The sequence below is a fragment of the Ambystoma mexicanum genome, chromosome 7p, assembly GCF_040938575.1.
Source record: "Ambystoma mexicanum isolate Mex_15411 chromosome 7p, UKY_AmexF1_1, whole genome shotgun sequence".
In the NCBI taxonomy this organism is placed as follows: Eukaryota; Metazoa; Chordata; class Amphibia; order Caudata; family Ambystomatidae; genus Ambystoma; species Ambystoma mexicanum.
In genome coordinates this window covers 169,295,758-169,311,171 of record NC_090939.1, presented here as the reverse complement: position 1 = coordinate 169,311,171, position 15,414 = coordinate 169,295,758, and the positions used below count along the sequence as shown (strand labels likewise).

At 45.6% G+C, this 15,414-nt stretch overlaps 2 protein-coding genes across 3 annotated transcripts in view; one reads left to right on the top strand and one right to left on the bottom strand.

The window, feature by feature from the left end:
* Nucleotides 1–7,343, bottom strand: part of LOC138525797 (aquaporin-3-like) — a 263,570-nt gene extending 256,227 nt beyond the window's left edge. Inside the window, exon 1 of one of the 2 annotated variants that reach the window (XM_069636006.1) lies at nt 7,111–7,343. In XM_069636006.1, the coding sequence (XP_069492107.1) occupies nt 7,111–7,218 (108 nt within the window). In that variant the 5' untranslated portion in view covers nt 7,219–7,343. The remainder of the gene's footprint in view (nt 1–7,110) is intronic. The other variant, XM_069636007.1, reaches the window with a different exon arrangement.
* Nucleotides 1–15,414, top strand: part of GTPBP8 (GTP binding protein 8) — a 630,806-nt gene that overhangs the window by 584,827 nt on the left and 30,565 nt on the right. The window lies entirely within an intron of this gene.

The following is a 15,414-nucleotide window of genomic DNA, read 5'->3' as shown; positions in this document are numbered from 1 at the left end:
GTAAAGATGTAGAGAAAGCATAATCCTTCGCCTCCGTGTCTTTAATAGAATTATGACTTTCTGTAACAAATGTGTTGAAAATCTGAATTTCCCATTTCGTTTCCTGTACAGTGAACACTTCCAGGGCATGTGGTACCAAAGCAATCACCACTTCCAGATAACAGAAGACCGGTGTCATCAACATACTACTTCCCCTGCCTGCGTTTTATTTTAGAAACCACTGGTATACAGTGCTGAAATCCAAAAGAGTTCAATCGACATTGGCCACGACTACAACTCCCAGAATTCAAAATGCAATGCTAGAAAAAACTGGTGCCCCGTGGCTTGAGTGATCTGGCCACTCTACATATCGACAAAACGGCGATTCTATGTCAAGACTCGGAGGCTCAGATTATGCTTTACTTCTCTTTACTAAACTCGAGCAGCAAAAATTAAACAAACATATCAATCATGAAAAACCAGAAAAAACTACAATTCCAATAAAACCCAATATATTTGTAGTTCGTTTTTCATTGGTGATCAAAACACGTGACTTCCTCACACCAATCACCACTACTTCTCCTCTATAACATGTCAGAAGTCCTTAGTCCTTCCTCTTTCTTTGCTGCTCGAGCAGCCGAGATAAGTACCTTTATATAATTTTCCTATGTGGATGATTATTGTAGAGTGTGTGACAAGTAGATTAGCGGATTTAGCAGTGCGCGCGTGCGTAGGTTCGCTTAAGCGCTCTGCGAGAGGGATTTGGCGGACTATATCCGCAGGGGATAGACGCGACGGGACCTTTCGTTCCGGCGTCGGTTTCTCTTCGTGCCGAGACTCGGCATACACGGAAGTTCGCAGCGACGCTACGGGAGTTCCGGCGTCGTTGCGAACTTGTGTATGTGAGAGTTCTCACGGCTGACACAGGGACCCGCGTTACGGCTCTTTGAAGTTTACAGCCTTTGAAGTTCTGACTAACGAGCAGGGAGTTGCTTCGTGTTGTGCAAGGATTACAGCAGGATTTGCTGGCCACGGGCGCCATCTAGTGGCGTTTTATGATACCACAGGCACAAGGTTGACTGAAGGCTTTTTCAACCTGCTTAAAACACCGAGCCCTCATTCTGTCCGCTGGGAAGAGGTACGAGAAAGTGTGGCAGCTGATTGACGGGCACAGCCCCAAGTAAAACTGTTAGTGGAGACTCGCCTAGCTACAACCATTACTATAATTGTGACGGGGGCAGCCCAAGTGAACTGCATAAGCTCTACATAAGTGCTATCAAGCCGTGTGAAGATGAGCGATTATTCAGACGACTCTCAAGGCCCCCATGTCAGTGGGCTGCGCATGAGTCAGGCAGTCCAGAGATTGGAGAGTGCCGGGAGCTCCCGAGAAGACAGGGGCATTTTGAGGAGCCTGGCCGCGTTGTCGCAAGACAGGCAACGCAAGCGGAAAGGGGGAAGAAAGCATTCAACCCGCAGGGACCGTAGCGCCCAGACCCCCCCGGGTTCACCCCGCAAGGCCACGGGGAAAAGGAAGGCGAGATCTCGCACAAGGCGGGCCACAACTTCTAGCGAATCAGACGATGATTACTGCAGAAGCAGTTCAAAATCTGAGGGCTACACCTCATCCGAGTTTCAAACCTCCCCAGAAGAGGCCGAGAGCCCACCGAAGAACAAGAAGGGCAGGAGGGAAAGCGAGGATCCTATTAAGGACGAGTTCGATCCCGATGATCTAGTGCATCCCCGGTCCAATGAATGGGACCCTCCAGAGAAGATCGCCGAATACATTAGGCGACGCTTGAGAGCACCGCTAAGTAAACAAGCGAGAGCTAAATTGAGGGCAGAGTGCCCAAGGCCTAGAGTGCCAGACGGAGTGGCAGAGACCCCTGAAATTGATGACAGGATTCTCACGTTCCTGGGCAGGTACGGCAGGGACGTCAAGAAGGGCATTGATAGATCCTGGCGCGCCTGCCAGGATAAACTGCTGGACTTACTAGGGCCAATTACTAGAATTTGGCAATTGGCAGAAGAGGCAAAAACGAAAGGAGAGCCCATAGATCCGGATGTAGTAGCAGGCTGGGCACAGAGGACCCTCTGTCTACTGGGGAACGCCAATACAGCGTTGGCGACAGAGGAGAAGGTCCATTCTTATGAAGCTAGATTCCAGACTGGGTGAAATGGCGGCTTCCGAACAGGCTATGGCGGCAAAAGGCAAGCTGTTCGGGGACGCATTCATCAAGGACATGGCAAAATTCGCCAGTACTTATGTGTCACTAGATAGAGCTCAATCTTCGTTGAAGAAAATCTTTGGCCGGAAGGTTTTCGATAGGGCTGGAGGAGGAAAGGGCCGCTCGTCCAGCCGTGGTCAATTCAGAGGCTCCTTCAGGGACAGAACTTCCTGGCAGCAGGAAGACCGAAGATCCAACCCCTTCTTCCCTTCCAGGGGAAGAGGCAGGGGTAGAGGCTGGAGGGGCAATAGTAGACAGCAGCATCAAAGTAATTCAGGTAAGAGATATAGAATGCACACAAAGTTCGCATGTGAGTATTCCTCCGGTAGGAGGAAGGGTGCGTTTGCATGTAGAGAAATGGGAAGAATTGTCCTCAGATGTTTGGATAAGGGAAACCGTGAGAGGTTTTCAGTTGGAGTTTTGGCAAGAGCCATATCAGGTAGAATTGCCGAGGCAGATTCAGTTCAGCAGAGAAGACGAGAGCCTTCTAGACAAGGAGGTGGAGTTGCTCAGGCTCAAGAACGCAGTGGGCCCAGCTTCAAGAGACACAAGAGGTTTTGTAAGCAATATTTTCTAGTAAAAAGGAAGAACAAAGTAAGACCGGTAATAAATCTGAGGGCTTTGAACTACTTTCTAGTATACAGACATTTCAAAATGGAAGGTATTCATCTTTTGAGGGATGTTCTCCAACAGGGAGATTGGTTGGCGCGAATAGACCTCAGAGATGCATACTTGACGGTTCCTATACAGGCAGAGCAGACGAGATTTCTACAGTTTCTATGGAAAGGACGGAAATGGGAGTTCAAATGCCTTCCGTTCGGGTTAGCTTCGGCACCATGGTGCTTCACCAAATTGCTGAAGCCAGTGGTAGCATTCCTGAGGAAGCAGGGGATCAGGTTGATTATTTATCTGGACGATATCTGTCTGATGTGTCAGGACAGGGAAGTGCTAGTTCAACAGGTTCATATGACTGCAGGATTGCTCCAGCAGCTGGGATTTCTAGTGAACTGGGAGAAATCGGAGCTAGAACCAGCGCAGGAGATGGAATTTCTGGGGTTCAGCTTAGAGACGACGCAAGGCGTTCTCAAGCTCCCGTTGGACAAAGTAAATTCAGTGAAAAAAGAGATCAAGTGTATGATGACAAGACGAGAGGTTTCTTTGAGGGAGATAGCGAGGCTGGTAGGACGTCTGTCATCATCGATTCAAGCGATATTCCCAGGTCCGCTGCATTACAGAGCGTTGCAGAGACTGAAGATAGAGCATCTTCGGAGAGGCCTATCTTACGAACAGAAAGTGGAATTGTCGCAAGAAGCGAAACTGGAATTGGAATGGTGGTACCATCACATGGAAGCGTGGAATGGCAGGGCGATATTTGGCTCATCCCCGGACCTGGTGATAGAATCCGACGCCAGTCGATGGGGATGGGGAGCCAGGTGCGGAGACCAAGCGACAGGAGGGAGATGGTCGAACGAAGAGCTAGGTCTCCACATCAATTGCCTGGAACTTCTAGCGGGCTCCTTCGCTGTCCAGTGTTGGACACAGGAAGGAGTCAAGGCTGCCATTCTGTTGAAAATGGACAACGTTTCGGCAGTCAGATATATAAATCGGCTGGGCGGAACAAAGTCGCAGAGGCTGACAGAGATGGCCAAGGAGTTTTGGCAGATATGTCTCCAGAAGGGTATAACCGTGAGAGCGGAGCACTTGCCGGGGGATCTCAATCAGGTAGCAGATTGGAATTCGAGGTACCTGAGGGATTCCAGCGATTGGCAGTTGCACGACTCAGTGTTTCAGGAGCTGATGCGTCGCAGGTGTCCGTGCCGGACGGATTTGTTCGCCTCCAGGCTGAACAAGAAAATCTCCAGATTCTTCAGTTGGAGACCAGATCCGGAAGCGGCAGCGACAGATGCGTTTCTGCAGGTTTGGGGTCCAGGAAAGGAGTATGCTTTTCCCCCCTTCGCCATGATAGCGCGCACAGTAGCGCAAGTCAGGCGTCAAGTAGCCACACTGATTCTGATAACGCCAGACTGGAGAGGTCAGCCTTGGTTTCCGGATCTTCTGGAGTTGTCTTTCGAACCTCCGATTCGGTTGCCGGTCAGAGAGGATATATTGCTAAATCCAGCTGGAGAGCTGCATCCGTTGGTCGAGTCAGAGAAGCTGAGCCTATTAGCGTGGGCGATTTCAGGAGAAATTGGGCTAAGCCGGGACTTTCAGGCACGGCTCAAGAATTTATCAGAGAATCCTGGGCTCCAGCTACAGGGAAAGCTTATAGACTGGCATGGACTAGATGGGATAATTGGTGTTTGGAGAGACAGGTTGATCCCTTACGTACAGATGTAGTACACGTTGTAAATTTCTTAGCAGCACTAGCAGCACAGGCGAAGGCCTACAGGACGATTAATAATTATAGATCAGCAATATCTGCAGGACATACATATATAGAGGGTAAGCCAGTAGGTGAACATCCTCTGGTATGCAGGCTTATGAAAGGTATTAAATGCATGAGACCTCCTACACCTAGATATTCTCGCTTATGGGATGTCAGTATAGTGTTGATAATGTTCGAAGCTTGGCCAGACAACGAGTTCTTGTCTAGAAAAGCTTTGTGGGCTAAATTAACCACATTGCTATGCCTTATTTCTTGTAAGAGGGTATCTGACGCGAGAGCTTTGGAAGTAAACAGGAAATCTTTTTCCCCATTAGGAGTAGTATTTTACATAGAGAAGAGAACAAAGACGAGCATTAAATCCGTTGAGTACATGGCTTTCCCAGATAGGCCCAAATTGTGTCCAGTCAGATGCCTGAAAGTGTATGAGGAAGAAGCGAATAAAGTGAGGCCTGCGGGGGAATATCAGTTGTTGATAGCTATTAGAAAACCGTTCAGAGCAGTGGCGTCGGCCACTTTATCTAGATGGGTTAGGTGGTGCATGGAAGAAGCAGGTGTAGATGTGAGTCAGTTTGGGGCACATTCCACTCGAGGTGCTATGGCGTCATCTGCCTTTTTGGCAGGAGCACGTCTAGAAGATATTTTAAAAGCTGCAGATTGGTCTAATGAAACAACATTCAAGAATTTTTATTTTAGACCTGTGGACCAAGTAGCGTCGTTGGTGGTGAGTAAGCTTTAAACGAGCATAATCTGAGCCTCCGAGTCTTGACATAGAATACAGATTTTCCATACATTCGTTACAGAAAGTCATGATTCTATTAAAGACTCGGAGGCGAAAGATTATTCCACCCAATTCAATCGCAGCGATGCAAGTGGATGATGTGATATTCATATATGTTGTATTATTTGTTTTGAAGGATGACAATGTTAACGATAATGCCATTATATGGTTAATGTTTGCGATTGCCCACCAGTTCATGATGAGATCGGTAACAGTTTTATTCGTTTCAGGGACGGAGCAGAGAGCCGCACCGTGAAGAAATGCCAGAGAGAATTAAGTCGTCTACCGGTTGGGGCGCAAGTTGTTGGATTAGCAAAGGAAAGAGGAAGGACTAAGGACTTCTGACATGTTATAGAGGAGAAGTAGTGGTGATTGGTGTGAGGAAGTCACGTGTTTTGATCACCAATGAAAAACGAACTACAAATATATTGGGTTTTATTGGAATTGTAGTTTTTTCTGGTTTTTCATGATTGATATGTTTGTTTAATTTTTGCTGCTCGAGTTTAGTAAAGAGAAGTAAAGCATAATCTTTCGCCTCCGAGTCTTTAATAGAATCATGACTTTCTGTAACGAATGTATGGAAAATCTGTACTATACTACACACCAAGGAGCGGATACAATTTTAAATTGAACCACACAAAAATCATATGCCGTTAACAAAAAGCGAAAATCGGAGCTATGTGCGGGTTTTGTAAAACGCTATTCGCGACTAGACGACTCCTTCCGGTCCACTTCAAACTGGGAATGACAAAACTGCCGGACAAAGTAAAGACAACATGATTATGAAGCCAGGGGAAAAAAAAACAATAACGGGAAAAGGGGCGAAGGTCTTACATGGGCAGAAGGGCAATAACATAGCCCAGGGAAAAAATGCAAGTGTCGAAGCTGTTGAATAACGTTGCGCCATCAGTCGGCTTGCAATAAAAAAAAAAATAAGACCGCCACCCGAACCCTCCCACAATACTATATTTTTTACTTGGGTTTAAGTAAAAATGAAAAAATAAAATGTATACTAATTTTCTGGAACAATCTCGATTAATACTAATTTTGCTGGAATAAAGTATTTTTACCGAGCTCGTTCCGTTTGACTGCGTGCGATGCCTTTCCGTGGGGTGGGAACTCGCGCAGCAGCCAGAAATAGTAGGAACAAAAGAACCCCATATTAAAATCTAAAAGTCTGATTAATCACTGACCGGAAGCCCTCGATTTCTTAACATGTAAAAATATAGGGTAAAGCCTTTAGCTTTTGGCTGCCGATAGGACATGCCGAACGGCACGGGGCCATCGAGTTATGTTCCGCAATAAACCTAACATTTTCCTAAGAGCAATGCAAAACAATTTTTTTAAAAAAATAAAACCACACAATATTACGAAAAAAAAATTATACACACACACACACATATACATCGTTCGCTCCACATCATCTTGTGCACAGAAAGTTTAGTCGATTAATATTAAATAAGGCGTGGTGGTTCGTACGCAGATGTTCTTAATAAAAACTAAAAATGACTGAAATGTTGTATAAGAAATGGACACGGCATACGTGTGCAATACTCTTTCCACTTTTTGTCCACGACTAAGAATCCTTTGTTGCCAGTGACTGGCGGAAAATGATACAGCAGCAGCAACGGTTAAACCGCCACTTTCGGTCGGTCGCCCGCCCTCGAGTTTAACGGAAGGCACGGCCGCCGGTTACGGAAACAGCGCAGGAAGCGCGCTTCATCTAGGGGTACGGTACTTACAATTAAAATGAACGTTCCCAAAAACTCTGCCAGCCCACAGCGCACGTGGAGACTTCGAGTTCTGAACTTGAGCTTCAAGTACTTCAGCAGGGCGGCGTGGCCGTCCATTTTACCGACTCTAGACCTAGCAAAAACAACCCTCCGAATATTCTGGTGCCTCTGCCCTGCGAGCCGAGCTCTGTGATAGTTTATGTGGAGAAGCCGATTTGGCCCTATCCTAATTAGTGTAATTGGTCAGTGCTGCGTGTGCCTGTGCCGGGCGGGAGTGGCTCGAAGGAGGAGTGGTCGGGGGTAAGTAGTTCGCTGGGGGCCAAACTAGCCACATGATGTCGCAGAAGAATACAATACTTGCCAGCGTGTGGTGTGACACAGATACTGAACCCCTCACATGCGTAATATGGTCGCAACAACGATGACCCTTCCACTGTGGCGTTTTGATAAAGCTGTATTTAGGGCTAACCAAGAGATAGTCTTGATAAAGGTGGCTGCGAGGGGGAGTTGCATTGTGTGGTGGCAGCTAAAGGTGAAGGTTTGGCTGTACCCTCGGAAGCAGGAGGTACATTTTACTTTTAACTTAAGATGCCGTGCTAGATGCTTTAAAGCTATTCCTGTCGAGTGCACTCTGCATTCTGGCTCTTTAGAATGCCTTTGACCACACTAGAAATGAAGGCCTACAAGTACCAGAATGCAAGGCGTTGCTCGCTAAATGCAAGTACCGATTAACATTTCATACCAAACACAGGACAACTTGAGAGCATTGGGTTTTTATTAGAAATAGGGAAAAGGGCTGGGATATGAAGAGCAAAGGTGCACGTTTAAGGAATAACTGAAAGATATCTAAAGAGATAGAAGGTGAAAGCATGCCCCCACTGAAACAATTCAGCTTTGTCCATTCGTGGTTTTTCCACTGATCCCCAGTACTTGATTCTATGTCAAGACCAGAGGCTCGGATTATGCTTTCTCTTAAACTGTACTCGAGCAGGTTTAAAATACCAATAGTAAACAGTAACAAATCCAAAAAATGTAAGTCTCACTTTAGTTGGAGTCTTTGATAGTCCAAGCTATTATTGGTCCAAATAAAAACCACCTGATAAACCTGACCAATCCACATCCATATTGTCCCATAAACACTGCTACTCCTTTGAAAGCGCCTCTTTCTTTGCTGGTTCAGCAGCGAGTTAAGTGTATGCTTCATACATGCCAACCCTCCTGATTTACGCAGGAGACTCCCGACCTTTCCATGAAAAATATTGCAATTTTTCACATTCTCCCACCTGAAATACTTCTAACCCCAATGCATTCCTAGGAGAACATTTTCCATCTCCCGATTTCTATGATGAAATCTCCATCTCGGGTGCCTCGGAATTTTGGCATGTATGATGCTTCCTTATTTCATGTGATATTTGGTAGTGTGTAGAGTGTTTATACAATAGTGTATTTACGGCGCATGTTGGGGCAGCGCGCTTGCAGCCTACTTCAGACTGTAGTGGAGCATATCCACAAAGGGATTAGTATAGTTTGTTGCGGTCGCAAGGGGGCTAGAGGCTCCGGCAACCGCAATAGCACAGGCCAGCAAGTAGGGGGCATTGCGGTCACAGAAGGAGAACGAAGTGCGACGGGACCACGATTAGTTCTGGCGCTTCGGTTCTGACTTAAACGACCATTGACAAGTGCGTGCAGAGGAGACACGGGTTGTACGCTCAAATACTTTATAAATCAGGCACGATCGATCGCCACTAGAGAAAGAGATTAACTCTCAGTTTAAAGTGGTTTGTGCATGGAATGCACACAGTGCCCCTGCTGGTTATGTGAGCCTTGACAACTCCTTTCAAGTGACGGGCACGGTCCCCGTTAAAACCTGGTGCTGAATGATCAGCGGCTAAACCCACTGCTCTCATTTATACTGATTTCTGATGGGAAGCAAGTCCAAGACTCCTGTGTTAACAATTTATATATATATTTACACTACAACCGTGGCCATGAGCTTCTCCATTGATGAGGGGAAGGCTAGCATTAGCCAGAAGAGAGTTCAATCCGGCATGGGGCAAGTGTTACAGAAGGCTTTGGGAGCCACCGTTGGACACGGTCCCCAGCAGATATCATTGATGGAGGATTGGCTAAAGTTCTCTCAAGGCTTGGAAGAGCTCAAGGGGATAAGAGATCAAGGGAGAGAGAAAGTGGGAAGAAAGGTAGCCCGCAGGGCTCAAGGAGCACAGAACACCTCCCTCCCCCCTGGGCATGCCACACAAAAAAACAGATTGGCAAGAGGAAGACAGTGAGATTAACATCAAGCAGTTGGTGAGACAGATCATCCAGTAGCTCAGACGAACAAGGCGATGACGACTGGCAAGATGAATGCCCAGAGGATGAGGTGGTGTTGATATCATTCTCAATTGAAGAGCGTAGGAAAGTGCCAAAGAAAAGAAAGGTCGCGGAGGAAGACGAAGAAGATGATGATGATTTTGACCCACAGGCATTAATCCATCCTCGATCGTTAGAACGGGAGCCGCCTAAGAAAATAGCGGCTTACCTTAAAAAACACCTTAGGGCACCAATGGTTCAGGAGGTCAGAAACAGGCTAAGGGCAGATTCCCAAGGACGCATCTGCCTGAGTGGATCGCTGACACTCAAGAAATAGACAACAAAATGGTCACTTTCATGGGAAAATATGTGAAAGATGTAAGGAAAAGTCTGGAAAGGTCCTGGCGATCCTGCCAGGACAAGATGCTGGACATTGTGGGCCCACTCACAAAAATACTTCAAATGACGGAAGAAGCCTGAAGGAAAAACGAGGCAATAGACCCGGTGGTGTTAACCGGATGGGCTCAAAGAGCCGTATGCATTTTGGGGAATGCCAACAGCGCAATCACAACCGAAAGAAGGAGTGAAAATAGATCCTAAACTTAGCGAACTAGCAACCTCAGAAACAGCAGCGGCTGCGAAAGGAAATCTGTTCAGGGACTCCTTTATAAAGGAGCTGATGAAATTTTCTAACTCATATGCAACCCTGGACAAAGCACCTGCCTCCCTGAAAAGGGTGTTCGGCAAGCAGATTTTTGGGAGGGCTGGCAGAGGCAGGATCCACTCAGCCAACTGCACGATACCCGTACGCCAGGTCCAACACCAGCAGAGGTCAATGGAGAGAACAAGAAGACCGGAAGCCAAACAATTTCTTCCACTCCCAGATAGAGTAAGGGGCAGAGGCTGGCAACAGGCACACCGCCAACAAAATAATACAGGTGAGAGCAAGCAAGCACAAGCACGCATTAAGCGTAGGTCTACCCGCAGTAGGCGGGAGATTAGCAAAGAATGTAGCTTGTTGGCACACCATATCCACAGAGGCCTGGGTCTTCAACACGATACAGGGTTTTCGGATCTGGGTGATCTGCCCGTGAACGTTTTGTTTGTGGGCAGACTGCAGTTGAACTGTTCGGGCCCCTGTTTTAACTGTTCATTTAAAAAGGGGTGGGCCGAACAATTTTTGTCCCCCACCTTCATTGTTAAGGATGCAGGGGACACCAGCACAAACCCTGCTCTACATGTTCAGTATTTTCCGACCCAAATGGTAGTGACTGAATTCAGTCAAATCTACCATGCGTTCACATTTTTTCAAACAATTTGGGTAATACTGGGTGGGTTTTCAAATAGATTTTTTCACGATACCAAGACAGACAAAGTTTCCAAATCGTTTATGCCTAAGAGTAGAGCAATTGCTTGACTCAGAACTGATAGGCTTAGAGCGCAAGGCGGCCATTGTTCAGGCGACAGACTCCTCTGTGGGGTTCTTAAGCAACGTATTCTTGCTCAAGGGAAAACAGAAGCTGAGACCAATTACCAACCTGAGAGAGTTGAACAAATATTTGACCTACAGACTTTTGAAGATGGATGAGATGCACCTACTAAGAGACATCTTACAACAGGGAGATTGGTTGGCGTGGATAGATCTGAAGGGTGCATACCTCATAGTTCACATTGCGGCAGAACATCAGAGATATCTGAGGTTCTTCTGGGGGGACACAACATGGGCATTTTGGAGCCTACCTTTCGGCTTGGCGCCAGCACCTTGGTGTTTCACCAAGCTGATGAAGCCTGTGGTGACACATCTGAGGGAACAAGGCATCTGACTTATAATATACCTGGATGACATTTGCATAATGTGCCAGAACAAGGAATTGCTCAAGGTTCAAGCAAATACCAGAAGCAGGTTGTTTTTACATACACACTGCGCGCACACACAAATTAAATTAAAGTTGGTGTATATTTAATTCCCAAAAAAGTAGCCTGACACGTGTTTCGAGCGACTTGCTCTTCTACTGAGGCTGTGCAGGGGAAATTCTGTATTTCTAACACAAGGTGTGTGGTAAGCGACATAAAAATAGAAGGATCGTGGGCTCCACTTATATTGCAGTTGCAAGGTCAATTGAAAGCGTAATCGCATGGAAACAGTGTCTCGGTTGTGACTCCTGCTCACAGTCACGATGGAGCCCACATCGTGACTGTTTGTGGTAGACACGATTCGAGGATCTCTCAGTTTACCAATAGCCAAAGTGAACGACATCAAAAAGCAAATCAGACACACGCTGACGAGGAGGGAGATGCAGCTACGGGAAATTGCCAGACTGGTTGGATGATTGGCTTTGACCATCAAGCCATCTTCCTGGGGCCTTTACACTACAGAGCCTTACAAAGGCTAAAGATCCAACACCTCAGTAGGGGCGTATATTACAAGCAAAGCATTCTGATTTCTCAAGAGGCGAGAGAGGAGTTGGAATGGTGGCTCCATCACATGGATGCATGGAACAGGAGAGCTATGTTTGGCTCATCCCCGGATTTAATTATAGAATCTGATGCCATCAGATAGGGCTAGGGAGCCCGTTGCGGGAACCTGTCAACAGGGGGCAGTTGGTTGGATCAGGAAACTTTATTACACATCAAATGCTGGAGCTATTGGCATGATCCTTTGCAGTGAGATGCTGGACTCGGGAGACGGCACAATGTTGTGTGCTCCTCAAGATGGATAATGTGTCCGCGGTCAGGTACATAATCAGATTGGGCGTCACAATGTCCAGGATGTTGGCAGATATGGCAAAGGATTTCTGGCACCTCTGTCTTCAGAGACAAGTGTCAGTGACACCTCTGTGTCTTTAATAGAATTATGACTTTCTGGAACAAATGTGTTGAAAATCTGAATTGTTTTAGTTGTAGTCCATGACTTTACCAATGCTCCTGAAAATGTACTTACATCATCCAGAGTTCACTTTTCATCATGAATTTGCCATTTTTAATCCTGAACTACCAATACCAGATTTTGAAGAAAAAGCCACTGCTCAATTAGCTTTTCACACATTACATGAAACAACTTGGGTGCACAGCATCATCCACTTACATACCAACTTGACCCACATCATTCGGGGGATGCTCATTCATTCCTGGTCCTTTCTTTGCATTCTGGGAATTGTAGTCTTGGATTTATGATATAAAACCAAACCCATATATAAAAATAAACCCAAAAGAAGTAAAACTTGGTTTAACGATAACCTCAGAGAACTCAGAAAAATGAAAAGATCACTAGAACATCTTTACAGAAAAAACCCCACCAACAATACCATAAATGAAGTTCAGCGTATCTCTAAATTATACAAGGATAAAGTATACACCCAAAAAGCAAATTCGTTAAACATGCGTATCACCAATGCCGCCTCAAACAGTAAAGCATTATTTGCAATCATTAAGGAACTAGAAACCCCTATCCCTCCTCCGATAATAACCCAAGTTAATAAAGCTTGGTGTACCAACATTCAGGATGCTTTGGCCACCAAAATAACCACCCTGCAAAATAAAATTAACTCACAAATAGAAATACTAGCTACCACCGTGAAGTCATCTGCCCTGCCCACAGCAGATACCAACTCGGATACTCCCGAATTCCACTTCACCATGGTCACCAAAGAGCAAGTACTAAAAACCATAGCCTCACTAAAACCTTCAAATTTTAAAGGAGATTAATTCCCTGCCAAACTAGTCAAGGAGTGTGCACCCATCCTAGCAACTACCATCACCAATTTTGTTAATGCCTCCTTTAAGTCTAACACCATCCCTCCTAATATCAAAGAAGTGTGGGTCAACCCTCTCCTTGAAAAACCCTCACTAGACCCCACCATACCCACCAACTACCGAGCCATCACCACTGTCCCCTTCCTTCTCAAAATCATAGACAAAATCGCATATTCTTAAGTACAATCCCACCTTGAAAATAACCATTTGCTAGGAGAAAGACAGTCGGGCTTACGCCCAGGGCATAGCACCGAGACCGCGTTACTAGATCTCAAAAATCAGATGGACACTGTTAGGGAATCAGGTCATCTATACATACTGATGCTACTTGACCTGTCCGCGGCATTTGGTTTAGTAGACCATCAAAAACTCTGTCAAACGCTCACAAGAAATTTCTGTTTTTCTAAGGATGCCATTACCTGGATCAACTCATTCCTCTCGGACCGCACTTCCAGAGTAGCCATAGGTGAGGTTGCAGCAGACCCCATCTCAGTCCCACTCGCTCGGAGTCGCCCAAGGCTCCTGCCTCTCCCCAAAACTTTATAACGCATACACTAAATTATTCTTTGCAGCACTAGACGCAATGGGAGTAATTTAAACAAATTTCACCGATGATACACAAATACTCATTCCCATATCAGGAAACCTTGAACAGGATACCATTGAGGTAAACAAAATCTATTCCATCATCCAAAACTGGATGGCAGCAAACAGCCTTTGCTTAAATGGAGAAAACACTGAGATCCTCATTGTAGGCTCTCCAACGCAATTAGCAAAGCTTTCCCCACAATACACAGAAATAAAAATCGATGGTACCCTGAGATCCTCATTGTAGGCTCTCCAACCCTACCCAATTAGCAAAACTTTCCCCATACAATACACAGAAATAAAAATCGATTGGTACCCCTATTACCATCTCTAAGCAAGTAAAAACACTAGGCGTCTATCTTGATTCCAGTCTCACCATGAGTAAACACATTAATGTCCTTGCCTCTTCCTCAGTTTACACGGCTAAACTTACCACTCTAAGTAGACCATTTCTTACACAACAAAATTGTATTACCTTAGCTAGAGCCCTTATACTATCTAAGATAGACTATTGTAACATACTGCTACTAGGCACCTCAAGACAAAACCTTAACAAAATGCAACTAATCCAAAATAAAGCTTTGAGAGCAGCACTAGGCATAAAGAAAAGAGATCACATATCACAACATAGAAGAGAAGCACACTGGCTCCCCATAGAAGCAAGAATAATTCACAAAAATCTCACACTAACCCATAAATGCGTTGCAGGCACCGCACCCAGCTACCTCAACCAAAGCCTAAGCCAGAAAAACACAAGAACACAACATCTAATGCCCACCTGCATTTGTTCATCCCACTATTCAAGAACTCTAGATCAGCAGCTTCCCCATAGCAGCACCTAGAATTTGGAACACACTCCATGCCAACATCACTAATGAACCCTCATTGAACAAATTCAAGAAACTCCTCAAAACTTGGCTTTTTGACCAATACTAACCATATGCCCGACCTTTGTCCATTCTAATAATCACTACTGCCAATGGACCCACTAATCCATACCTTTTTACCTGCTTTGTGTAATGTTAGCAACTTTATCTGCCTGTAAACCTGCTATGTACACCTCGGTGACTGTCATAAGGCTAACACAAATCCAAACTGTAAGCCCTACTGCTCTATCGTTGTAAATGTAATGACCAAGACTATGTATTCATTTGCAAACCGTACTGCTTTATGGATGTAATGTAACAACCAAGACTAGGTATTCTGTAATCTACGCCGTGGTACCTATGGGTTTGGGCGTAAAATAAATGCAATAAATAAAATAAAATATGATGGGAATATTAAAACTACAAACATAATACAGACTTGCATCTCCTGAAGGCACAGGACGTGCTGGCATGGATGCATCCCTAATGGCACATGATTAGTTAGCAGTACCCTTTCAACACTCACAGATTGTGTCAATACTTTATAAAGTGCTTCATATAAAAGGAATCTTTCTAGGCACTCTTAATTTTGGGACATAAAGGAACTGAGGCACAAGGAGGTAAAGTGATTTGATCACAAAGACGCTGCTTAACCACTTGACATCACTGTGGCTTTATGTACCAATTCCACGGGCAACACCGGGGGGTAATGCCCCATTAACATGGGCCTGGGCCTTTACCCCCCGGTGTTGCCTGTGGTGCAGGTACATAACGCCATTAGCACCCGTCCCGAATG